Source organism: Rhinatrema bivittatum, chromosome 6, assembly GCF_901001135.1.
Source record: "Rhinatrema bivittatum chromosome 6, aRhiBiv1.1, whole genome shotgun sequence".
In the NCBI taxonomy this organism is placed as follows: domain Eukaryota; kingdom Metazoa; phylum Chordata; class Amphibia; order Gymnophiona; family Rhinatrematidae; genus Rhinatrema; species Rhinatrema bivittatum.
The window spans coordinates 141,990,944-142,017,503 of record NC_042620.1 but is presented as its reverse complement, the minus strand read 5'-3'; the positions used below and the strand labels follow the sequence as shown (position 1 = coordinate 142,017,503).

At 43.9% G+C, this 26,560-nt stretch overlaps 1 protein-coding gene across 1 annotated transcript in view; it reads right to left on the bottom strand.

Moving 5' to 3' along the window:
* ANKAR (ankyrin and armadillo repeat containing) overlaps nucleotides 1–26,560 on the bottom strand; it is a 381,604-nt gene that overhangs the window by 6,315 nt on the left and 348,729 nt on the right. The window contains 3 exon segments of the mRNA XM_029605998.1: nucleotides 8,018–8,058; nucleotides 10,031–10,227; nucleotides 17,448–17,557. Coding sequence (XP_029461858.1) covers nucleotides 8,018–8,058; nucleotides 10,031–10,227; nucleotides 17,448–17,557 — 348 coding nt within the window.

The window sequence follows — 26,560 nt, the reverse complement described above, 5'->3', positions numbered from 1 at the left end:
GACTGGTCCATAGGTTAAAGAGACTGGAAGAGAAATAACAAAAACAATATAATAACAAAAACAATAAATAAATAAATAAATAAATAAATAAAGTAGAGGAGAAGATGCAGTAAGTCCCAAGAACAGTCTTTCCACCAGACTAGAATTCCTACATTCTCCAAGTAATGTAGAAACATCACGGCCGGGCTGACCACAGTATATGCACAGACCACCTTTTTCCCCGATTCTTCTATCTTTAGAGATCAAGAGACCATGACCAAGTTGCATTGGTTCTTCTTTATCTACAGCAGGAATTGCTGGACCCATCCGAAACACGAGGGTACTAACCTGTTTCAATCAGGTAATACCTTAGGCGGGAGTTCCTTCACTTTATCTCGAAGCCGCCAGTCAATCCGAGTAGGTAAAGCTATTAATTCTTCCAGCGAGTCAGGTGTCTGATGAGCAGCCAGCTCGTCCTTTATGCGGGTGTCCAGGCCTCTGCAAAAGAGTGTCTTCAGACATCTGGGGTCCCAGTGAAGTTCTGCTGCAAGAGTTTTAAATTCAATGGCAAATTCCGCCAGAGATCTGTTGCCTTGCTTCAGGTCCACCAAAGCAAATCCAGCAACAGACATATGAGCAGGGTCATCAAAAACGGATTTAAACAAGTCCATAAATCCTTCTATGTCCTGCAAGATAGGGTCCTTGCATTCCCACAAGGTAGATGCCCACGATAAGGCTCTCCCATCCAAATAAGACAGAATGTAGCTGGTCTTAGAGAGGCCTGTGGGAAATAATAAAGGTTGTAAGGTGAAATGTAAGCTGCACTGGTTCAAGAAGCCCCGAGTCTTTTGGAGTTCTCCGGAGAATCGAATAGGCGCTGCCAGTGGAACTGCTGACTTTAAAGTTACCTCTGGTAACTGGCCTTCTTGTATAGAAGCTGTGCCTTGTGCCTTCTGTGTGTGAAGCTGATGAAATGCTGCAGTAAGTTTCTCCAGGGTTTCTTATTGTTCTGAGAGGCATTGAGCTAAGCCCGGAATAGCCTGCAAGGCAGAAAGGTGAGCCGGGTCCATGGCTACAGACATCAAATACCTTTAGCTGGATTCCCAGGAGTACTGCTTCTCCAATACTTTTAGCCGGATTCACTGGAGTTAGCAATCTGTTCAATGCTGCTCCCCCAAGGGGAGGAGCTAGCAATTTGTAATACTCCGTAGGTGGAGTTAATGATCTATTGTGGGTTGGCTCCCACAGAGTGGCAGTCTGTATGATACTGCTCAGCAGTGTAAGGAATAAACACTTAATGTAAACTGGTGAATCCCTGGGACGATGGCAGATGACAGCGCCCCCAGGAGGATATCCTGAGAGGGACCACCGGCTAGGCTGGAGTATGGAGACAAACACAGATAGTTCTTTATTAGACAGGAAGTAGAACCAACAGAGGTGGCAGTAGTGAGTTTATGTGCCCGGCAGGGCTGAAGTCCCTCAGATACTGGAATTGCGATCTCTGGGTTGCTGAGCTGTAGAAAGAGACTATAGGTAGTGAGTAGACAGGGTATGCTGGATACATAACCGGTAGTCGATGATACACTCACAATTGTAGATATCTGTAATGGCTTCTATGCAACAGAGAATCTTCAGTATTTTCAGGAACAGGAGCCGTAGGCGAGTACTGGTTCCTATATGCAGTCTGGAATAAGAACTCATGCTCTCCGTACCTACGATAACGTCTTAGACAGAAGAGAGTCTTCAGAAATTAGGAACATAGGCCCTTGTGGAGTGAGTACCGGTTCCTATCTGTAATAGAATTCAGTGTTCACGTCTGCGATCGTTTCCAGGCAGTGAGGAGTTTTCGGAGTATTTAGGGTCGTAGGCCCTCGAGGAGTGAGTACCGGATCCCGTCTTAGCAATATGAAATCAAGAAGAGAGATCAGAGCCCCCGAGGAGCGGGTACCCCTGGTAAGTACAAGAAGGCAAAGTAGTTTGGGCGAATCATAACCAGGAAGAGTATGATTCGAGTCCTTGCTAACTCGATTCGTAGTTGCAAACAAAGACCTTTTAAGTTGGAAGCGGATGACGTCACAACGGGGGGACGCCCCCGAGGTTCGCGCCCTTGCCGGTACAAACTCTGGAGTGCACACGCGTGCCCTACGTCATCAGGAACATGGAGGATCCGCAGCGTCAGGCCAGCCCGGGGATTCTAGAGAGACGCAGCAGGGAGACGCCGTGGCAGCAAGCCTTCCCTCAGGCCTGGAGGGAGTTGCCACACAAGTAAAGAGGGTGGAGTGAGGGCGAAGAGCAGGCATGAACGCAACACATGTACTCACTGCTGGGGACAGAACAGTGCCTGTTTATTATATTCTTATAGAATCATTTTTCTTATCTATTACAGTTATTTATTTTTTGTATATATTATTTTAAATTTTATGTTATATTTATAGTACATTACCCTTTTTTTTGTTTTTTTTTAGTTCATATGTGGGTAGTACTCCTATGTCTGTACAATTCTATTCACAGCAACAACTTTTATGTTTTGAAGATCTTGTAGAAAAATTGTAACTTCTGGTTTCTGATTTATATGGCTATATACAAATTAGGAATCTCTAATCCTAACATCCTTTCTGGATAAATCTACACAGAGACAACACATTATTTGAATGACTGTGTAAATATGGGCATCCACTAAAGCCTTATTTTTAAACAGTGTCAAATTCTCTGGGATAATCCTATATTTAGACACAAGCATATGGAGAACTGGGAGAAGTATTTGAATTACAATTTGATCCCAAGAGGACGGGAAAGTTATTTAAGGAAATATTAGCAAATCCTTTCTCGGCAAATCTTATGAAGAATGGTTATAAAGTCCTTTTTCAACGGTATTTTACACCTTATAAACTAAGGAAAAGTTTTCCAGGCAGGAAGGAAATATGCTAGCCTCAATGTGGGGCTGTTTTAAAGTGGCGTCATTTTGGGAAATGTTTTCTAAATTGATAAATACTATTGACCATGTTTGTTTACCTTGGGGCCAGAAATTTTATTTTCAATGTGCTTCTTTGCTTGATCTGTTTCCCAATTTTCCTAGCTGCCAGATGCAAGATTGTGGATGGTCTCTATCTGGGTTGGAGTCACTGGTTATGGGCTGGATATTTAATGGGGATGTTAAGAGCAATAATTGGGGATAGTTTATCTGCATTTTATACTGTATGGAAACCTTTTGAAATGTGGTACAAGTTAAAGTATTCATCATTATCTGCCTCTTTATAATTTGAATGGGTGCTCATCTTGTGTCCTTCTGGGGTAGTGTCTGTCTGAATAAGTCTCTTTTGAGGTGGGCATGGGAGGGGGGAGAATTGGGTGCATTTATACTTGTATTTGTATTGCAGAATATATTTGATTTGGGGGATGTTTTCTACATCTCTGTATTTACTTTTGCTTCTTGTTAAAAATCTAGTAAAAAAAAACCTTTACATTTAAAAAAAACCCAGTAAGTTTTATAGCACCTCTCCAGTCTTTATAAGATTGCCCAAGGCAGTGTACAACATTGCTTAAAGACAAGGGAGGAGGTACATCAGACTGGTCTTTATAACACTGCCCCAAAATTTGCTAGCATATAGTATACATGTTAAAAAGAGCACTTGTATTTTGGATCTGCCAATTCTGTAGTTGGTCAAGTGGGGTGAAGTAGCACAGGCACATCTGGAAATCAAATATACGAGTACTGTTATCTTCCCCTGACCTAAACATGCTCCCAGGATCACCTCTTTTTAATCCAGCTAAAAGTACAAATACTATGGAAGCATGACTGTACTTTAGCCATTGGGAGGAAGCCATTCTTCAGTTGAGCCTATTTAGCCAGTTACATGGTTCTATTATTTACATTTAGATAGTCCAAAATGTCATTATGAAAATGGATGTTATTCTATTATCCCTCACATCTATATGGAACATTTATTTTTTTAAGGTCAATTGTAGTTAGGCAAGCTCAAGGAGTACTGTATGTTTTAAGCCAGCAGCCCCAGACATCCTGATAAATAATCTTGATGCAATGTCTAGTCTGAGGCAAATCATTAACCTGCTTTTAAAACTGAAATATCTGCATCTCTATGTATTTGTGTGTAAAGTCAACCAGGCTTCATGAGGCTCTAATTTCAGGTATCTTCTAGATAAGGGAGGTTCAGTATATGGTAGTTTTTGGGGTGGATGGTGAGCCATTGTAGTCTAACAGATGACTCCATGAGTCATTGAGGAGCGATTTGGATGTCTTGTAATGGACTTGGAAGAGGCAGACAAGGGGCTGTGCTCTGCCATGGGCTCTAAGGTTCTGAAGGAGAGAGGTTCCTCTCTTGCCAGTGGTCCCAGACCATTGAAGAAGATTCTTCCCTAACTCAAGAGGAAAGGATTGTTCTGGGAGAGCCCGCAGTAGGAAAAAGAAGGATTTCCATGATTTCCTCTTGGCCTTACAGAAGAAAGGGCTTAGAGGGAAGAAAAGAGGCGACCCTTCTAACTATCATTTCTCAAGCAGCTGCAGAAGTTTATGGGTGGATTTTGTCCTGTATGTTGCCTGAACTGGGTTTTTTTTTTTCTGCATTTTCTTGGTCTTGCTGAATGCTTTTATGGACTAAGTCCCTCTCCAAAAAAACCCCCATCCTGGATGACCTCCTCACCGACTGCCAACCAGACCTCTGTGCTGTGACAGAAACCTGGCTTAGAGAAACTGACACAGTCCTCCTTAACCAATTACCCACCCACTCCTATGAAATACTCTCCATCCCCCGACCAAAAAAAAAAAAAAAAAAAGGAGGAGGCATTCTCCTTGCCTTCAAAAAACACCTCGACCTTAAACCAGTGCATATCACCTCACCTCCTAAATTGGAAATTGGCCTATTCAAATCCCCTACGCTACAGATCTGCCTTATCTACGCTCCCCCTGGCTCCATTGAGCGTGATCCCTCCCCCTTAATTGAATTCATTGCCTCTAATATCAACACTGAAATTCCATCCATTATACTAGGGGACTTTAACCTTCATATAGACTCCATCCCCCTCACCACTGCCTGCGAAACCTTTCTCACCTCCCTACACGCCATAGGACTTAAACAGATCATCTCTTCACCAACCCACCGAGCAGGACACTCCCTAGACCTTATCTTCATAAACCAGAGATTTCTCCCCCCACACCCCCCCTCCTGCTCCCCAGTCCCCTGGTCAGACCACTTCCTCATCGAAGCATCACTAACTCAACATTCCCACCTCACCCAAGCCAGCACATAACACAACCTTTGTCTCCAGAAAACCCTGCTCTAGCGAGGAACTGTCCCTTGCCATCTCTAATGAGTTACCAAACCTTGACTGCTCCAACCCTGAAGTCGCCCTCTCATCCTGGAACAAAATCACTCTTGATATTGCTGACAAACTATGTCCAATATCTAGACGTGAACTGAAACAATCGACCACAAACCGCCAACCTTGGTACACACCTGAGCTGAAAGCCTTAAAACACAAGCTTAGGCAGTTGGAAAGAATCTGGCACAAGGCCCCATCCCCCCATAACGCTTCCATCTACAAATCCGCCCTTCATCTATACAGAACCTCCACCCTTAACACCAAACGCAACTTCTATGCCTCCAAAATCCATGAATACATGTATAACCCAAAGGCGCTGTTCACCTATGTCTCCAACCTTACTAAGTCACCCCAAGCGGCATCCCTTGACAGTGACGCCTCCACCAAATGCGAAGAAATTGCCCAATTCTTTCTCAATAAAATCTCCAACATCCTCCTCAGATTCCAACACCCCACAACCACAACCCTCCCTATCCCCTCCCCCCACGCCGACCTTATCACCACCACACTTGAAATTCTGGAGCCCACCTCAGCTAAGGAAGTTGAAGCAGTTCTATAAAAGCTCCGCCCCGCTTGTCACCCATCTGATACCATACCCACAAAAAGCCTCCTTTCCATCCCAAACTCCATCGCCAAACCAATTGCCGACATCATTAATTCATCCATCTCATCAGGATGTGTCCCCGACTCACTCAAACAAGCAATTGTCAAACCCCTACTCAAGAAACCCTCTCTAGACCCCAAAAATCCTTCTAACTTCCGTCCAATCTCTAACCTTCCTCTCATCTCCAAAGTTATGGAAAAAATAGTTAACGCACAACTCACCGAGCACCTGGAAAACCACAAAATACTGCACACCACCCAATTTGGTTTCCACAAACATTTAAACATGGAAACTCTCCTCCTCACCCTCTCAGATCACATCCTCAGAGGCATGGACCTCCTTGCCCTACTAGACATCTCCGCGGCCTTCGACACCATTGATCACAACAACCTTCTCACCCGACTGTCCGAAATTGGCATCTCAGGCACTGCCCTCCTATGGTTCAAATCCTACCTATCCAACAGGAAATTCTCCGTCAAAATTGGAAGCGCTGAATCAGCACCCTACCCCCTGTCCCAAGGCGTCCCACAAGGTTCCTCCCTCTCCTCCACCTTATTCAACATCTACCTCACCCCCCTCTGTTACCTACTCACTGACCTCGGCCTCAAATTCTACCTCTACGCCGATGATGTGCAAATCATCATCCCCATTCAGAATTCCCTATCCAACACCCTAGCATACTGGAAATCTTGCCTCTCCACCATAAATGACTTCCTCACACATATCCACCTCGCCCTCAATACTTCTAAAACTGAACTACTCCTCATATCCCCACACCAACCCCCCAAACCCCTAATCTCCAACGACCCTACCTTTAAAGTCACGTCATCTCAAACACATGTAAGAGACCTTGGGGTTATCCTGGACCAGCAATTAAACCTAAAAAAACATATTAACTCCATCCTCAAAGAGGGATTCTTCAAGCTAAATATTCTAAAAAAGCTGAAACCCCTCCTCCACAACCAAGACTTCCGGACTGTCATTCAGGCCACCCTCTCTTCAAAACTTGACTACTGTAATGCCCTCCTCCTTGGACTCCCCTCCTCCTCCATCAAACCCCTACAAATGCTCCAAAATTCCATTGCTAGAGTCATTACTAACACCAAGAAGTTTGAACATATCACCCCCATACTCAAAGACCTTCATTGGCTCCCCGTCACATCCCGTATCCTCTTAAAACCCTGTCCATTATCCACAAATCCCTTTACTCCCATAACTCTGACTGGCTTGATGAACCTCTCATCCTCACACGCTCTGACCGGCCCACCAGAACCGTCAACAAAGGTACCCTTACCATACCTTCCCTTAAAAAAGCCCACCTCTCTTCTACAAGGGATAGAGCAATCTCTATCGCAGGCCCCAGGCACTGGAACTCCCTCCCAACCCCCCTTAGACTCGAATCATGCTACACAAAATTTAGAAAGAAACTAAAGACCTGGCTCTTCCGAATAGCCTACCCCGAATAGACCTCTCATTCCCGCTCTACCCATTCTTTCACCCTGCCCCCCCCAGTCCCCTTGACACACACAATTGATCTTCAGCCCTGTATATAATGTATTTATAATGTATTTATAGTTATACTCCATACTGTACATAGTTCATCACAGTTTACTGTCCGCTTCCTTGCCTTATCTCCTCTGCAGCTTATGCTATGTCCCCTCCCCACACCCCTGTTCATTGTATTTCCTTTCCTCCTTTTTAGTTCCAATGTAATCCGACATGATGTTTGCATACTAATGCCGGTATATAAAAGCCTTAAATAAATAAATAAATAAAATAAATTTAATTCTGCTGGAAAACAATATATGGTGTGAACTGGTTTGTTCTGTGATTCCTTGGGCATCACAGGGGAATCCTGCTCCCCATAGCACAAATTCCTGCATCCCCTCCACTCTGCACTGAGTGCAAACAGTTCAGCAATTTCTGGAGGTGACTCCCTGCACCTTGTCAAAGGGGATGTTTACATATGTAACTGTTCATGCACTAAGTAAAACTTACACATGTTACATACCTGACAATTTTTTCGCTAAACATTCAGAAAAATTTGCACTAGTATTTTAACAAATTTCTGAGTAAGATTAAAAATTGTACCGTTACCTTCTGTAGGAGACACAGATGATCTGCCACTTATTACCAAACTGAAAGCAAAGTATAAACAACATAGGGTTTTAAAATTTGTGGTAAGTACATTTATTATTATGGAAACTTTTCTATACTAGGGAAAGTGAAGAAAGGCAGCCAACTGGAAGAAAAAAGAACTTGGCAAAGCAATTTGCTATCCAACATTGTTTTCACAGAACAAAACACTGAAATTGTAGAGAATTAACAAAACATATTTTACATTTTGAAAGGCCAATATATAAACAAAAATAAATGGATAATTTATTTAGCTGAAATTATATGAATAAGCTCTCTGGGAAATTCAGTGAGATAAGCCTTTCTCTGAATATCCTTGAATAACGTTCTCCAGGTAAGATTACTCAGATAACTTTGAAACCTAACCAGCTATGTTTGAACCCGGATAACTTTACCTTAATAGGCAATATTCTAGGAATATAGCTGGTTAAGTGCCCACATACACAACCAAAAAAAGATGCAGAGTGTCTCTAGCGGCATGATCTTCTACCCTCCTGGGTCTGGCTGCCTGATCCATCCCCTTCTCCCAAAAGAATGCTGAAAAGCCTAAGGCCTCTTGGGCTGATTGCTGCCCCCTTTCCTCCATCCGCCCCACCCAGCCCTCTTCCAGTATCCCCAAGGCTTAGCCAATCCTAACCTTCCCACCTCAGTCAACCCCCCCAAACCCCTTAATATGACCAGGAGCTTGGAACATGCATACAGTAACTGGCACATCCAGAGCTGCTCTGAGAGCAGGCCCCCTCATTTTTCTTTTCTTTTTTTTCTGTGGGTGTTATGGGCACCTAACTGGCTATATTCTTTGAATATGTCTGGTTAAGGTAAAGTTATCTGGGAACATTTACTCAGATAACTTTAACTCTCCTCTTGGCCACATCTTGAGTTAACTCCAAATTTTGGAGTTGGCGGAATAAATTATTTGCTTAATTCATCTCTGCCTGGGAATGGCCTTGGAATGCCTTTCACTTATCCAGATAACATTTATCTGGATAAGTGCCAGAGATATTCAGAAGTATTTACCCAGATATCTAAAAAATATGCCTTTGAATAATCAACCCCTTAATTTTCAATGCATTGTCTAAATATGACCACATCTAGCACTCAGATCTTTCCTTCTTGTGCTACTCTGCAACCAGTGGAGGGGTCATAACGAAGCAGAGTGGTTAGAGAGTATCGGTAATGCCTTGTTTGCCAGGGTCTTCCCTTCCTCTCAGAGAGAAGTAAACCACATAGAACTATACTAAAAAGTATCTAAGCTGTGAAAATCTTTAAGTATTTGCTATTTTCATAATAAAGTAATTAAATTATAAACAGGTATTTGCCTATTATGTTCTACATTCTTCAGCATTTTCTGGACATTTTGAGATCTGGTGAGCAAGAAAATATCCAGGTAACATTATCTGAATATTCACCAAAACATAACTGGATACAAGTTCAGCTGATTACATCCAGCAAAGTTGCCTGAATAAAGTTATCTGGTTAATGTTAGGACAGCCTCCAGCATGACCAGACTTAACCGACTAAATTTACCCAGATAGCAGCGCTAACTGGCTAAAGTTAAGCCCCGCCCCCAGAATGCTCCTATCATCATCCCGTATTTTATCTGGCAAATTTTTTTTGCGGATGAGTCATCCAGACAAATTTAAATGGAGAGCTGCATCAAAGATTTGTCTGGGGAACTCCTGGAGTTACCCAGACCAATCGTTTGAATATGGACCTCTCCTTTATTAATTTCATGAATTTCCTGCCATTCAAAATATAAATCTTTAAATCTAATTATGACCATTTTAATTTCCTCAAAGGCAGACTTTCCAGAATGCCTCCACTTATGGCAAAATACTGGATTTTAAAATTGTTCAGAACTAATTTCCTTTTCATCCCTGAATGTCTGTTTGGCATGGCAGCATTTACACATGGGTTACTGGTGCTCGTACAACCTGAACAAATAAATGTTACAGTATCTTTTTGATATTTTACCTTTGAGAAGGCAACCCCACGTGTTTTTGTCTCTTAAATTCTTCAATAAACTCTTCTGAAATTTTGGCATCCTTGTTGAGGTTACTTAGTAAAAGATCAAATATTTTGGGTTTACTTCTACATGCCACGATTAGATGTCGATGTGCGGTTCGGTTGAAACTTAAGTATCCTAGAGCACTGGCACAGGCTACACAAACCTGAAAAATAAAAATGTTTCAAGGATAATTTCAAGGATAATAATCAATCTAAGAAAGAGTTCCTTCACGCATAGGTCCTGAGTTTCACCTCAAAAACTCTAACTGGGAAATCGCTTTTTTATTCTTCCACAAATCCCTTCCATTTTGAACAACTGCACTCATTGGGCCAGATATGTGTCTATGAGAAAAATGCTTAATACGTCAAGCTTATAGGAAAATTAGTTCTTACCTGATAATTTTCATTCCTGTAGTACCAAGGATCAGTCCAGACTGCTGGGTTATGCCTCCCTTCCAGCAGATGGAGTCAGAGAGAAACTGAAAAGGCACCTCCTATATACCCTGGTGCACCACCTGGGTATATATATAATATATATATATATATATATAATCGATATATATATATATATATATAATCGATATGAAAGCAGAATGATAAAAACTTATGGTAAGAACTCGTGACTAGATCAAGTCAAACCTGAACTTTGGAAAATGAGGAAACCAGGGAAAAATGCCATCGGACATAACTATAATCCATTTATCCAAGTGCTCTCGAAAACTGGAATAACAAAGAAATAGAAATACCAGAATACTTGCAGGTCTCATATTGCTATGGGTGGGCGTTTGGATTGATCCTTGGTACTACAGGAACGAAAATTATCAGGTAAGAACTAATTTTCCTTTCCCTTTACGTACCAGGATCAGTCCAGACTGCTGGGAAGTACCCAAGCTGCCCTAAATGGGGTGGGACCTGGAGAGTCCCGCTCGAAGCACACCGCTGCCAAATGTATCCACCGCCGGATCTCAAACATCCAATCGGTAATGTCTGGCAAATGTGTGTAAAGACTTCCAAGTAGCCGCCTGGCAAATTTCTTGAGGTGAGACAAAACCACTCTCCGCCCAAGAAGCCGCTTGAGATCGAAGAGAGTGGGCCTTAAGTCCCTCCAGAACAGCACGTCCCTGACAAATGTAAGTCAAAGCAATCACATCCTTTAACCATCGGGCTATAGTAGTCTTCGAAGCCTTAGTCCCCTTCTTAGAACCACTCCACAAAACAAAAAGATAGTCGGATAACCGAAAAGGGTTGGTAATTTCCAAGTACTATAAGAGCGTCCTTCGAACATCCAACCGCCGAAGCTCCTTGTCCCGAGGAGTGTTAGTGTCGCTCACGGAGAAGGCTGGCAATTCAACCATCTAATTGACATGAAAAGCCGAAACTACCTTCGGTAAGAAGGAAGGAACGGTGCGAAGCGAAACTCCCGACTCAGAAATACGGAGAAAAGGTTCCCTACAGGACAACGCTTGAAGCTCTGAAATTCATCTAGTTGAACAAATAGCCACGAGAAAAACCGTTTTAAGAGTTAAATCCTTGAGCGTAGCTCTCCGTAGCGGCTCAAAAGGAGAAGTACAGAGACCACGAAGAACCAAATTCAGACTCCAAGAGGGACAGATAGCTCGTACCGGCAGACGCAAATGTTTGACTCCCTTCAAAAATCTGGCTACGTCAGGATGCATGGCAATGGAAATACCATCAATCTTGCCGCGATAACAGCCTAAAGCTGCTATCTGCACTCGGAGGGAACTATAGGATAACCCTTTCTTCAGGCCCTCCTGCAAGAAAGTCAAGATATGAGCCACCGTAGCCTGCCATGGGGACATGCTCAACCCACGGCACCAAGAATCAAACACTTTCCATACCCGCACATAGGTAACCGAAGTGGAGGGTTTCCGAGCGTGAAGAAGAGTAGTAATGACCGACTCTGAATATCCCTTCTTCCTCAATTGCCGCCTCGCATAAGCCAAGCCGCTAGACAAAAGCGATCGGCCTGATCGAAAAACACTGGGCCCTGCCGCAGAAGGTGAGGCAGGTGACCGAGATGCAAGGGGCCTTCCACCGCTAGGTTGACCAGGTCGGCGAACCACGGCCTCCTTGGCCACTCCGGAGCCACGAGAATGACCTGTCTCCTGTGGGATTCGATCCGACGCAATATCTTTCCTACCAGCGGCCACGGGGGAAACACGTAAAGAAGAACATGTGTGGGCCATGGAAGAACCAACGCGTCCACACCTTCCGACCCGTGTTCTCTTCTGCGACTGAAGAAGCGCGCTGCCTTCGCATTCAAATGAGTCACCATGAGGTCTAATCGAGGAGTCCCCCATCTTTGAATGATGAGCCTTAGTGCCTCCTGTGACAGCTCCCATTCCCCTGGATCTAGCTGCTGGCGGCTGAGATAGTCCGCCTGAATGTTGTCGACTCCGGCTATTTGTGTCGTTGCTATGCGAAGCAGATGCTTCTCCGCCCAATCCATCAATCTGCTTGCTTCGGTAGCTACCAGCTGACTCCTGGTACCCCCATGGCGATTTATATAAGCCACCGTAGTTGCATTGTCGGACAAAATCCGAACTGCTCGATGCTGTACCAGGGGGAGAAAACGTTGTAACGCCAGGGGAACCGCCCTGGTTTCCAGACGATTGATGGACCACTTGGTCTGCGGGAGTGTCCAAAGCCCCTGGGCGGACCGAGACTGACAGACTGCTCCCCAACCCGTCAGGCTGGCATCTGTCGTGACGATGATCCACTGAGGGGGCTCCAAATCCACGCCTTGCAGCAAGTGAGCCGGCACCAACCACCAATGTAGACTGGACCTGGCCGGGTCTAGAAGTGGTAAAGGCAACCGGAACTCTTCCGATTTGGGATCCCACCGCGAAAGGAGTGCTCTCTGTAAAGGTCGCATATGCGCAAAAGCCCAAGGAACCAACTCCAGAGTGGACGCCATATACCCAAGAACCTGCAAATAATCCCACGCCACCGGCAAAGGAAGAGCTAATAGACGACGAACCTGTGCCATCAGATGCTCCATCCTCGCCTGTGGCAAGAAAACCTTGCCCAAATTGGTGTCAAAAAGGGCTCCCAGAAACTCCAAACTCTGGGAAGGAATCAGCTTGCTCTTGGACTGGTTGACCACCCAGCCGAGGGAACTCAGACGGTGTAGGACTGCCCTTACTGCCTCCTTGCAGAGTATCCGCGATTTTTCCCAAATGAGCCAGTCGTCCAAGTACGGGTTTACCAAGATGCTTTCCCTCTGAAGGCTCGCTGCTACCACCACCATCACCTTGGTGAAGACTCTCGGGGCCGTCGCTAGACCGAACGGCAGGGCACAGAATTGGTAATGGGATCCCATGATCATGAACCGTAGAAACCGCTGATGAAACTCCTGGATCCCTATGTGTAGATAAGCCTCTGTTAGATCCAAGGAAGCCAAAAATTCGCCTTTGTGGGCAGCCGCAATGACGGAGCGCAGGGTCTCCATCCGGAATCGCAGTATTCGTAATGCCCTGTTGACTTGCTTTAAATCCAGTATTGGCCGAAAAGTGCCCTCCTTCTTGGGAACGATGAAGTAAATTGAGTAGTGACCAGTTCGTTGCTCGGCTATTGGCACCGGAACTATAGCCCCCAGTGCCTGTAGCCGCGCTAGTGTCTGTGAAATCACCTGCTGTTTTGCCGGAGACCCGCTGGGAGAAATGAGGATCAGATCGCGCAGGGGTCGTCGAGAACCCACTGGTCGAAAGTAATCCTGGCCCATTCCTCCCGAAAGTGAAAGAGTCGTCCCCCGACTTTTGGAACGGAGGGATCGACCAGCATCCCCTCATTGTGTCGTCTTATTGTTGGTGAAGGCGCGAGATGCTCCAGTGCGTGATGGCCATCTGCCCCGAAAGGAATGTGTCCATGCTTGCGATCGCGTGGGTGGTTGCCTCGGAGCATATGACGATGAGCTTCTCCCGGGGCGAAACTGGCGTTGACCTCGAAAACGGCCATGGAAAGCGCCTGTAGACCGAAAGGATTTGGGCTTGTCCTCCAGTAACTTGAACACCTTGTTCTCCCCCAGCGAGTGAATAAGTTGCTCCAACTCGTCACCAAATAACTCCATGCGGTTCGCTTGCTCAGCTTCCTCCAGAGGTAAATCTTGAGCCGTTAATAGCTGTTGTACCCAGCAGAGGGTAGCCCTCTGCACCATGCAGCTGCAAGCTGCCGCCTGCACTCCCAAAGCTGAAACCTCAAAAATCTGCTTAAGTAACACTTCCAATTTCCGATCCTGAAGAACCTTAAGAGCCGTGCCCCCTGTCACTGGGATGGTGGTATGCTTAGCAATGGCCGTGACTGCCGAATCCACCTTAGGCACCTTAAGGAGCTCCAAGGAATCAAGAGGGAGTGGGTAAAGTTTATCCATAGCCCAGCTGACTCTCAAAGTAGCCTCCGGAGCATCCCATTCCCGGGATACAATCTGAGAAAGCTTATGATGAAAAGGAAATGTATGTGATGGCGTGCGGAGCCCGGACAACTCTAAGTCCCCTGGCAAAGAATCCGAGTCTGCCTGTGGTACCGGAATCCCCAGCTCCTGAAGGACATGCGTGATTAAAGGATCCAGTTCCTCCTTGCGAAACAACTGGAGTACCTGCGGATCATCCCCCTCTACTGAGTCCGCACCACCCACGTCAACTCCTGTATCCGTAGTGTGCGGGTCCTGGGATAAAGGATCCGCAGCTGCGCTTTGAGAAGGTCTAGGAGCTGGGACCGGACAAGGACTCCCCAATTCCAGGCCATCCTGACCTGGAGAAGGTTTACCACGCTTATCGGGGACAGGGGCCCCCTGCTCCCATTCAGCTTCGGCTTCCATGTAAGCCTTATGTAGCAAGAGCACAAACTGTGATAAAAAGGGATGTGGCCTCTTCAAGGGACCTCCCTTTGTGCCCAATGGAGGTAAATCAATATCCCCTAGCAAACCGCGGGGTCGGTGGGGGCTAAGGTCCGGAGGAGACAGAGGAGGGAGATCCCCTCCTTCCCTTATTGAATCGGCATCGCTGTCGAGCTGTTCTAAAATGGCCGCTGTCTGCTCAGCTGAGGGCAAGATGGCCGCCGCCCCCGATATCGGGAGCGAGCCGTGCCGCTGCCTGCCCGACACTTTCTGCCACGGCAGGAGAGTTTTCCCGGCCGGGGCCGCTCTCCGCGAAGGCCCCTTGTCCCCGGGGATGCATTGGGAGCAGAGGCCTTCGCGCGAGAGCCACAGCCCCGGTTCCCCACACGCGGTGCAGACAGTCCCTCTAGGCATCCTCTAACAGCGCGAAAACGGCGCGAAACGGGACCGGGTGGCAGGCCACCCCTTCCGGAGACCCAAGTGAGTGAAGCAGGAACAGGGAAAACACAAAATAAAATACGTTTTTTGTTTTTTTTTTTCAATTGCTGCCCTTGGCAGCTGGTTCTATCGTTTCTTTATTTCTTTTTCTTTTTTTGAAAACTTTATTTGAAAACTTTAGAGCCTGCAGAGGGTTAAATAATAATACCCCTCTGCCCCAACTTCTCCGAGGAACTGATCGTCTCTGGAGGCGGAGGAGGAGAGTGACCAGCCCACCGATGAATCCTCCCCCTCCTCTCACTGGGTAGGGGAGCAATTGCACTCCGGGAAAAGGCTCTAGGGCAATGCCCTGCCTGGCCTGCTAAGGCTCTTTTTTTTTTTTTTTAAATTGATCTAGTCATAGGATTCCCCACAAAACCTGACCAAGGAACCCTTCCCAATTTAGAGGAGATCAGGACCGCAGGTTATGCTCTCTCATCTGCTGGAGTCAGAGATATACTGAGGGATCGCAGGTGGTGCACCAGGGTATATAGGAGGTGCCTTTTCAGTTTCTCTCTGACTCCATCTGCTGGAAGGGAGGCATAACCCAGCAGTCTGGACTGATCCTGGTACATACAGGGAATGCTAGCTGCCCCATATGGACAAAGGAAGGACATCCTCCAAACTGACTCAATCACCACCCCTAAACAGGCTACCAGTGAGATATGTACAGAGAAATAACTACCATATTCCCTTCTGCAGCTGATCAGTGCTACCAGTGCAATGTGATTGCATGTTAACATGTTTAATAAAGTGTCAAATTACAGTTCTGTTTGAAAATTTATTGAAAAACATTGGTGTTCTGCTAACTATCTGGCTAATTTTAAAAGGAATGCACATGCACCCATAAACGTGTTTATTGGCATGTGAGCAGAGATACGCTTAATTTTATATTGTGTGCACAAGTACATACTTATCATTTAAAATATCCCTGCCACACATATGTTTGCAGCCTTTACGCATGTAAGAGGAGTACTTTCAACTCAGATTGGGTTTCGGGAGGGTGGGGTGGTGGCATTAAAAGGGTCAACAGACCCTTGCACCCTAGGCAGACCAATGTAATACTGCTCCCCCAAAACCTCCCGAGTTGAAAGTGCCTCTCTTGCAATGGGATATGTATGGAGTGTCATATTGGCTCTCTCTATCTCCCCTCTCCAGTGTTCAGGACCCTTCAAAAGTCTTAAAACTCAAAATCTCAACAGGACCAGCAGTAAAGTTACGTAGATAACATGCCAAGACGTGCCATGACCAGCCTTTGCAAAATTTGGGGTTACGTGCGTAAGTCTTGGCCCCGCTCAGGAATGCCCATGCCCTGTCTCCTTATTCTTGACACGCACACAGGTATGTATGCGCGTACTTCCCAGCTTCAAAATTTGAGTTGTTCACCTGTGGCCTGCATATGTGTTTATGTGACCGTTTTTGCACGAGCAACGCTTTTACAATCTACCTTTAGAATGGTAACTTTTAAACAAGTGCGTCGGTGTACACATGTGTGCATTCGTTGGCCCGCATCAAGGGATGCAGCCATTTTACAACATATAAGCATATATGCGTGCATTTATTAAATAGCCTGAACGTGTGCACATGTGTGCACAATTTTAAGTGCATGCACGCCTATGTACTCTAATGCGTAAGTAGGGGCATTTTAAAAGACACGCATCCTGACGCCATTACCAGTTCATTCTCAATTCACCCAGATAAGGCTCAGGACTTGCAAAACCCCTAGTTTAATAGCCTCCCTTCTGCCATTAGCCCTGACATGCCATCCATAGAAGAAGTAAAGTTACATGGCAGGGGACCCCAACACACAAATTTCAGGGTGAAATCCAGGATCTCCCATGCCCCGCCCATTCCCCTGCATAGCTGCAAGAACACATGCACACGGGCGGCTTTTAAAATTTGCTTTGCATGCACTGGCCCGACTTGTGCGCATATCTCCTGGTTTTGGCTCGCACCAGGCTTTTAAAATTCACCTTTAAATAATTATACATGGAAAAGAGAAAAAGCAAAGTGCACAATACTTTGACGATCAATTTTTTTTTTTTTGTTTACCTCTTCATCCTCTGAGGTTAAATGGTGGCAAAGATAACTGACGGCTCCAAGTGTGGTAATTGCTTCTGGGATACCTGCTCTGGTATGAGCCAAACTTGCCAGCAAGTCTCCTACAAATCAGTTTACATTAAACGTATTCTGAAGACATTATGATAATTTATTGGTATATTACAAATCTTAATTCAAACTATTTGGACTCTTGCTGACCTACTGTATTGCAGTCAGCAAAAGATCCAGATAAAACTATATTCTCAAGCAATGCAGATATGCAAATTTATTTATTTTATTTAAAAATGTTTCTATACCATCTTTACAAACAAAGTTTAGTCAAAACGGTGTATAAAGAAGTAAATCAAAATCAAAAATAAAAATCTCTTAAAATTACAAAAAGAATATAAAAAATAATAAATACAAGAAAATACAAGAAAATAAAATCCATAATTATTAAAATACATGTTCTAGTATAACATCAACAACAAAGTGCCATATGAATAGTGCAAATGTCTGGCTAGCTGTGTACACTGTTATATATACGTTACAAGTAAATGCAAGCAAGCAATGAGGGATTGGGGGACACCCATTTCCAAGGACTTTACCAATTGTTTTCAATTTTTGTACAATTTTAGCAATTGTCTCAAGCAGTGCTATTAGCTGAACTGTCCTTGAAGATGGCTCAGCTGGTTAGCACAAGAAAAAGGAAAATTGGTTCTTACCTGCTAATTTTCATTCCTGGAATACTACAGATTAGTTTAGATGCATGGGTTTTTCATCCCTTCCTGCATGGAAACAGACATTTGCACTCTGTTTCCATGCAGATGGAAACAGAGAAGAAAAGCTCTACTGACACTGTGCTACTTAAGACAGCATGAGAGAGGGAGCAATTTTAGATCTAATTCTCAGTGGAGCGCAGGATTTAGTGAGAGAGGTAATGGTAGTGGGGGCCACTTGGCAACAGTGATCATAATATGATCAAATTTGAATTAATGACTGGAAGGGGGACAGTAAGTAAATACAAGGCTCTAGCGCTAAACTTTCAAAAGGGAAACTTTGATAAAATGAGAAAAATAGTTAGAAAAAAACTGAAAGGTGCAGCTACAAAGGTAAAAAGCGTGCAACAGGCATGGACATTGTTAAAAAATACCATCTTAGAAGCACAGTCCAGATTTATTCCATGCATTAAGAAAGGTGGAAGGAAGGCAAAACGATTACTGGCATAACTAAAAGGTGAGGTGAAAGAAGCTATTTTAGCTAAATGATCTTCATTCAAAAATTGGAAGAAGGATCTATCAGAAGAAAATAGGATAAAGCATAAGCATTGGCAAGTTAAATGTAAGACACTGATATGACAGGTTAAAAGCAATTTGAAAAAAAGTTGGCCACAGAGGCAAAAACTCATATTTTAAAAAGTTTTTATTGTATCTGAAGCAGAAAGCATGCGAGGGAGTTGGTTGGACCGCTGGATGATCAAGAGGTTAAAGGGGCACTTAGAGAAGATAAGGCCATCGCGGAAAGATTAAATGATTTATTTGCTTCGGTGTTTACTGAAGAGGATATTGGAGAGATACACGTTCTGGAGAAAGTTTTCATGGGTGTTGATTCAGAGCAACTGAACCAAATCATGGTGAACCTGGAAGATGTGGTAGGCTGATTAATAAACTGAAGAGTAGTAGATCACCTGGACTGGATGATATACACCCCAGGGTTCTGAAAGAACTAAAAAATGAAATTTCAGACCTATTTCAATTAATTTGTAACTTATCAGTGCTGGAAAAATCATGGAAACTGTTATAAAGAATAAAATCACAAAACATTTAGATAGACATGGTTTGGGAAACATCCAATATGAATTTACTCAAGGGAAGTCTTGCCTCACAAATTTCCTACACTTTTATGAAGGGGTGAATAAACGTGGACAAAAGGTGAACCAGTAGATGTGGTGTATTTGAATTTTCAGAAGGCGTTTGACAGAGTTCCGCATGAGAAACTTCCAAGAAAACAAAAAAGTCATAGGATAAGAGGCAATGTCCTTTTATGGATTGCAAGTTTGTTAAAAGACAGGAAATAGAGAGTAGGATTAAATGGTCTGTTTTCACAGTGGAAAAAGGAAACAGTGGAGTTCCTCAGGGATCTGTACTTGGACCGGTGCTTTTTAATATATTTATAAATGATCTGGAGAGGGGCACGAAGAGTGAGGTGATCAAATTTGCGGATGACACAAAATTATGCAGAGTAGTTAAATCTCAAGCAGATTTTGATGAATTGCAGGAGGACCTTGCGAGACTGGAAAATTGGGCTTCCAAATGGCAGATGAAATTTAACATGGACAAGTGCAAAGTGATGCATATAGAGAGGCTTTTAGGAAAAGTAAAAAGTCATGGGATAGGTGGCGATGTCCTTTCGTGGATTGCAAACTGGCTAAAAGACAGGAAACAGAGAGTAGGATTAAATGGGCAATTTTCTCAGTGGAAGGGAGTGGACAGTGGAGTGCCTCAGGGATCTGTATTGGGACCCTTACTTTTCAATATATTTATAAATGATCTGGAAAGAAATACGACGAGAGAGATAATCAAATTTGCAGATGACACAAAACTGTTCAGAGTAGTTAAATCTCAAGCAGATTTTGATGAATTGCAGGAGGACCTTGCGAGACTGGAAGATTGGGCTTCCAAATGGCAGATGAAATTTAACATGGACAAGTGCAAAGTGATGCATATAGGGGAAAATAACCATTGCTGTAGTTACACAATGTTAGGTTCTATCTTAGGGGTTATCACTCTGGAAAGAGATCTCGGCGTCATAGGGGATAATACATTGAAATCATCAGCTCAGTGGGCTGTGGAGATCAAGAAAGAAAACAGAATGTTAGGAATTATTAGGAAGTGTATGACAAATAAAACGGAGGATGTCATAATGCCTCTGTACCGCTCCATGGTGAGACTGCACCTTGAATACTGTGTGCAATTCTGATCACCGCATCTTAAAAAGGATATAGCTACACTGGAGAAGGTGCAGAGAAGGGCGACCAAAATGATAAGAGGCATGGAATGGCTGCCCTATGAGGGAAGGCTAAAGAATTTAGGGCTGTTCAGTTTGGAGATGAGACGACTGAGGCGGGATATGATAGAGAGTAAATAACCAATTTACATTAACTTGTTCAAGACCTTTCATGATTTTGTAGACTTCTCAGATAATAGAAGGACCAGGGGGCACTCCATAAGGTTAGTAAGTAGTTCATTTAAAACAAATCGAAGAAAATTATTTTTCACCCAGCATATAGTTAAGCTCTGGAATTCATTGCCAGAGGATGTGGTTACAGTAGTTAGTGTAACTGGGTTTAAAAAAGATTTGGATAAGTTCTTAGAGGAAAAATCCATAAATTGATATTACGGTAATTAATAAGCAATAATAGCTTTTAATTTATCTAATGTTTGGGTACTTGCCATGTACTTGTGACTTGGATTGGCCACTGTTGGAAACAAGATACTAGGCTTGATGGACCCTTGGTCTGACCCAGTATGGCATATCTTATATTCTTACGTTATGTTCTTGTGTCACCTGCAGTCCCTCAATATGATCTACATCCAAGCAAAGATGAAATAAAAACATAAACCAACTTCATTTCCTCTCGAACGGAGCAGAGGAAAAGTTGAGCCCCCAAACTGGAACCCTATCATCTACAGAAAGGACTGAAACTCCCAGACTAGGAAACAATTTCTTTACTATCTATATATAACATACACAGAGCAGTCTTACCAGACAGGGTGGGGCTCTGGCTGATCTGTGGTATTCCAGGAATGAAAATTAACAGGTAAGAACCAATTTTCCTTTCCTGTTCACACCCCAGATCAGTCCAGATGCATGGGATATACCCAAGCTCCCCTACACTGGGCGGGAATCTGAAAGACTTGTTCACAGCACACACTCTCCAAAACCAGCCACATCCAGTGCCTAAACATCCAGTTGGCAATTCCTTGTGTGTACAGAATACACCAGCCCACAGCTCTCCTGCGGGAACACCCACTGACATTCAACCCAGAACACTACTTGCTCCCTAGGAGAATGTGACCGAAGCCTTATGGTAATCGGACGCCCCTTGCAAATATAAGCCGACACAATGGGCCTCCTTTAACTATTGAGCAATGGTGAAAATAGAAGCTTTACTCTCATTATTCGTTCCCCCAAATCGAACAAAAAGATCACTGTTTGGAGTGATCATTTCTTGTTAACATATAAAATTAGACTTCTTAATTCTATTTTATCACAGTCTACTCCCATCACGGTTCATAAGCGTGGCCTTATTGATACTTGCAAACTTCGAGAGACTTTCTAAATTAACTACCACGCATTCAACTAATGTGACGGAAGCTGCTGAAACTTGGTTTAGTTCACTATCACCTTCTCTAAAAAAAAAAAAAGAACAGAGTGCCCTCGTATTCTCCAGACCTACAAAAGTTTAAATCTGAGCTACGTAGGAAAGGTTGAAGATGGTAAAACAATTGTACTGCTCTAGAAAAAAGGATCTATTTATATAAGCTGGAATTCTATAAAACTGCAATATTAGACTTGTAAAAAAGTATATTTTAGGGAGGCTGTTGCAATGAGCTCTGGGAGAACCAGCTGAGCCCTCTGGGGGGGAAGAGGGGGAGAGAGAGAGAGAGAGTAACCATAATGCCCTCATGCTAGATAGGTATTTATATCTCTATGGGAGGCCCACCTAGTAACTCGAGGTGAGGTTTAGGTATTAGTGTAGGGGTTAGGGGCCACTTTGACATTCAAAGTGAGACTTACGAACAGAACAGTGCTCTCTTATGAAGATTTGATGACTTTTGGAGTGAGGAAACTCACCCAAAGATGAGATTTGTGCAATGTTCTCTCAACCTAGCTTGATGGACTCTCTACCTGACATATATATGTCGAGGTTAACGCTTCCTTCAACCATTGGGCAATAGTGCCTTTAATGCATGCGAAAGCACCATAATGTTTGGTGTGATGCAAATTTATTTCTATTTATTTATTTATAAACTTTTCTATACTGGTATTCGTGGGTACATCATATCGGTTTACAGAGAACTCAAAGAGATACATGGAACAGGGCAGGGGAAACCGGGGTGCAACCAGAAGAACAAAAAAGGGAAAGGATGTATACAGGAACCTTAAATAAGGTAACAGTAGGTAAATTATAGTAAATGGGAGAGTAACTAATATACACAAGAAGAGTACAGGATAACAAAGGAAAAAATTAAAATATGAGGATTATTATACATTATACAAGGTATCGAGAGATACAAGATACAAGGAAAATTATACATTATACAAGGTAAAAGGGGATACTAGATGGAGAACAGGGAGTTAATATAGTATACGAGATAAGGTGTACAAGGTAACAGGGGATACTAGATGGAGTACAGGGAGTTATTATAGTACACGAGATAAGGTGCAAATGAGAAAAAGGGGAGGATATTGGGGCGGGAATTTTGGCCAAGTGGGCTGGACTCAGTTTTGCGAAGCCGTATCGCACAGCTTTAACTATTTGTCAGATTGCTTCGCTGCCTTCAGAATATCAGACACTATCACACCAAGGTCTCTCTCCCAGTTTGTGCGCATTAGTTTTTCACTGCCCATCACATAAAGCTCTTTTGGATTGCCACACCCCAGATGCATGACTCTGCACTTCTTGGCGTTGATTCCCAGCTGACAAATCTTCGACCACTCTTCAAGCTTTCTTAAATCACTTTTCATTCTAGCTAATCCTTCCAGCGTGTCCACTCAGTTGCAGGTCTTAATATCTTCCACAAATAGACAAATTTTACCTTCTATCCCATCCGCAAATTCGCTCACAAAAATACTGAACAAAACCAGTCCCAAAACTGATCCCTGTCACACTCCACTTAACACCGTTCTTTCTTCAGAGTAGGTTCCATTTACCATTACACGCTATCTCCTGCAGTCAACCAGTTTGCAATCCACACTACTACCTTGGCACCTGCTCCCAAGCTTCTAATTTTGTTCCTGAGTCTCCTATGTGGGACCTTATCAAAAGCTTTAATTAAATCCGAGCAAATCACATCAAATAGACAAATTTTACCTTCTATCCCATCCGCAAATTCGCTCACAAAAATACTGAACAAAACCAGTCCCTTCGTAAAATTGAAAAATCTTGGCGGAGGAACCAAATACCCACCATCCTAGCACAGTTTCGCGCCCTTCTACACACCTACAGAAAAGCCACTGAAAAAGCAAAAAAAGACTTCTATGCCGCAAGAATCCACCAGTTCCAGTTCAACCCACAAGCCCTCTTCCAGTACGTAACCAGCCTTATCACAGCACCAGACAGACACAACCTTGATCACGACGATGAAACAAAATGTGAAAAATTAGCATCATACTTCAACACTAAGGTACAGACCATTATGGCTCGTTTCTCACCTCACCCCAATCTCCCGATCTCAACATCTCCCAGCAATACAACTCCCAGCAATACTCCAAATGACCAATACAATCCCACTACACCCACTCAAACCTCAAACACCACCCTCACAAACTTCGAAAACACATCCACACTAGAAATTGAAAATACTATCAAAAAACTCAGACCCGCCTATCATCCATCAGACAATCTGCCCACTATAACACTAATCTCAAACCCTACATCAATTGCCAAACACATCGCAAATGTCCTGAACAAATCTATCTCAATGGGCCAAGTCCCAACAGAACTTAAGCAAGCCATTATAAAACCCATCCTCAAAAAACCAGACTTAGACACCACTGATCCAGCCAACTATCGCCCAGTGTCAAACCTCCCATTCCTTTCCAAAATACTCGAAAAAATAATTAATAAACAACTTACAGAATACATAGAAGACCACAATATTCTCTCATCTTCCCAGTTTGGTTTCCGCAAACACCACAGCACAGAAACCCTACTTATCTCCCTTTCGGAAACTATACTCAAAGCCCTGGACAAAGGTCAGCCCCATATACTCGCACTTCTAGATATATCGGCGGCATTCGACACAGTTAATCACAACATACTCATTAAGCGCCTCAAGGAAATTGGCATCACAGACAACGCCCTTCTCTGGTTGCAGTCTTACCTACATGACAGGAGCTATAGAGTAAAAATCGGCCGCAATGAATCCAAACCAGTCAAGCTATCACAAGGAGTTCCTCAAGGCTCATCCCTCTCCTCTACCCTTTTTAACATCTACCTCATACCCCTCTGCATACTGCTCTCCAAACTGGGCATCCAACACTTCATATATGCAGACGACGTACAGTTACTCATACCTATAACAGACTCTATCACTAACGCAATGAAAACTTGGAAATCTGCCTTATCTGAAATAAACAAATTACTCACCGACAACTTCCTAGCACTCAACACCAACAAAACCGAACTACTCATCCTCTCTCCCCCCAGCATTCCCACACTCAGCCTTTCTTCCCCCTCCCCACCAGACTGCCCTCCCACACAATTCGTCCGCAGCCTAGGCATATGGATAGACAACCACTTTAACCTCAAAAAATTCATATCTAACACCATAAAGAGCGGATTCTTCAAACTCCACACCTTGAAGAGAATCAAACCACTCCTACACACTGCTGACTTCCGAACAGTACTGCAGGCCATGATCCTATCCAAACTGGACTACTGCAACGCCATCCTACTAGGTCTCCCAAAAAACACCCTTCAACCATTACAGCTCCTACAGAATGCTGCCGCCCGCATCCTCACAAATACTCACCGTCATGACCACATCACCCCAGTTCTTCAATCCCTACACTGGCTCCCAGTAAACTCCAGGATAATCTATAAATCCCTTACCCTCATACACAAAGCCATTCACAACCAAAACATGCACTGGTTCCCTGAACATCTCCACATCCACAACACAACCAGACCTACTAGAAAACAGCATCAAGCCAAACTCCTGACACCCTCCCCCAAAGTCATCAAACATGCCTCAATCAGAGAAAGATCATTCATTATAGCAGGCACATCCCAATGGAACAAAATGCCACCCCACCTACGCCAGGAACCTTGCCATAAAAAATTCAAACAGAATCTGAAAACCTGGCTCCTCAAACTAGCATACCCCGACTAAAGATACGACCCTCGACTGACACGCCCCCCTGAACTTAATAACCATTACCCCCCTCTTCCCCCCCACATCACTGTACCCCCCCTCCCACCCTCCTCCTCCCCCTCCCACCCTCCTCCTCCTCCTCCTCCTCCCAACCCAACCCAACACCCCATCCTCCTTCTCCCCTCCAATACCATATACCCGACACCTTTGTGAATAGTTAAAGACCGGACACCTTGTGAATAGCTGTAAATCTAAATAATGTTTACCTATGTTTATCTATTCTAAATTATTGTAAAGCCTGTTGCTACATTATCTATGTTTATCTACTCTAAATTATTGTAAAGCCCGTTGCTACGTTACGTTACACTGTGAACCGGGGTGATGTTTTTAACGTGCCCCGGTATATAAAAACCTCTTAAATAAATAAAAATAAAATAAATAAATAAGTGCTCTTCCCTGATCCAATTCTCTAGTCACCTAATCAAAAAAGTCAATCAGGTTTGTCTGACAGGACCTTCCCCTGGTGAATCCATGCTGGCTCAGATCAAGCAACCCACCGGATTGTAGATAGTTCACTATCCTTTCTTTCAGCAGAGACTCCATTAATTTTCCCACCACCGAGGTGAGGCTAACCAGCCTGTAGTTTCCAGCCTCCTCTACTCCCACTCTTGTGAAGCGTGTCCACCACCGCTCTTCTCCAATCTTGCAGCACCACTCCCGTTTCCAGGGTTCTATTGAACAGGTCCTTCAACGGACCTGCCAGTACATCTCTGAGCTCCCTCAGTATCCTGGGATTTACCTCATCTAGCCCCATGGCCTTGTCCATTTTCAGTTTTCCTAGCTCTTCCCATACATTCTCTCCTGTAAACAGAGTTTTGTCTACTCCATCCCCATCCACAGTCTTGTCAGCTAGCGACGGTCTTTCTCCAGAGTCTTCTGTAGTGAACATCGAACTGAAGTATTTGTTTTATATTTCAGCTATTTCTTTGTCTCTCTCCACACATTGATCTTTGTCACCTTTCA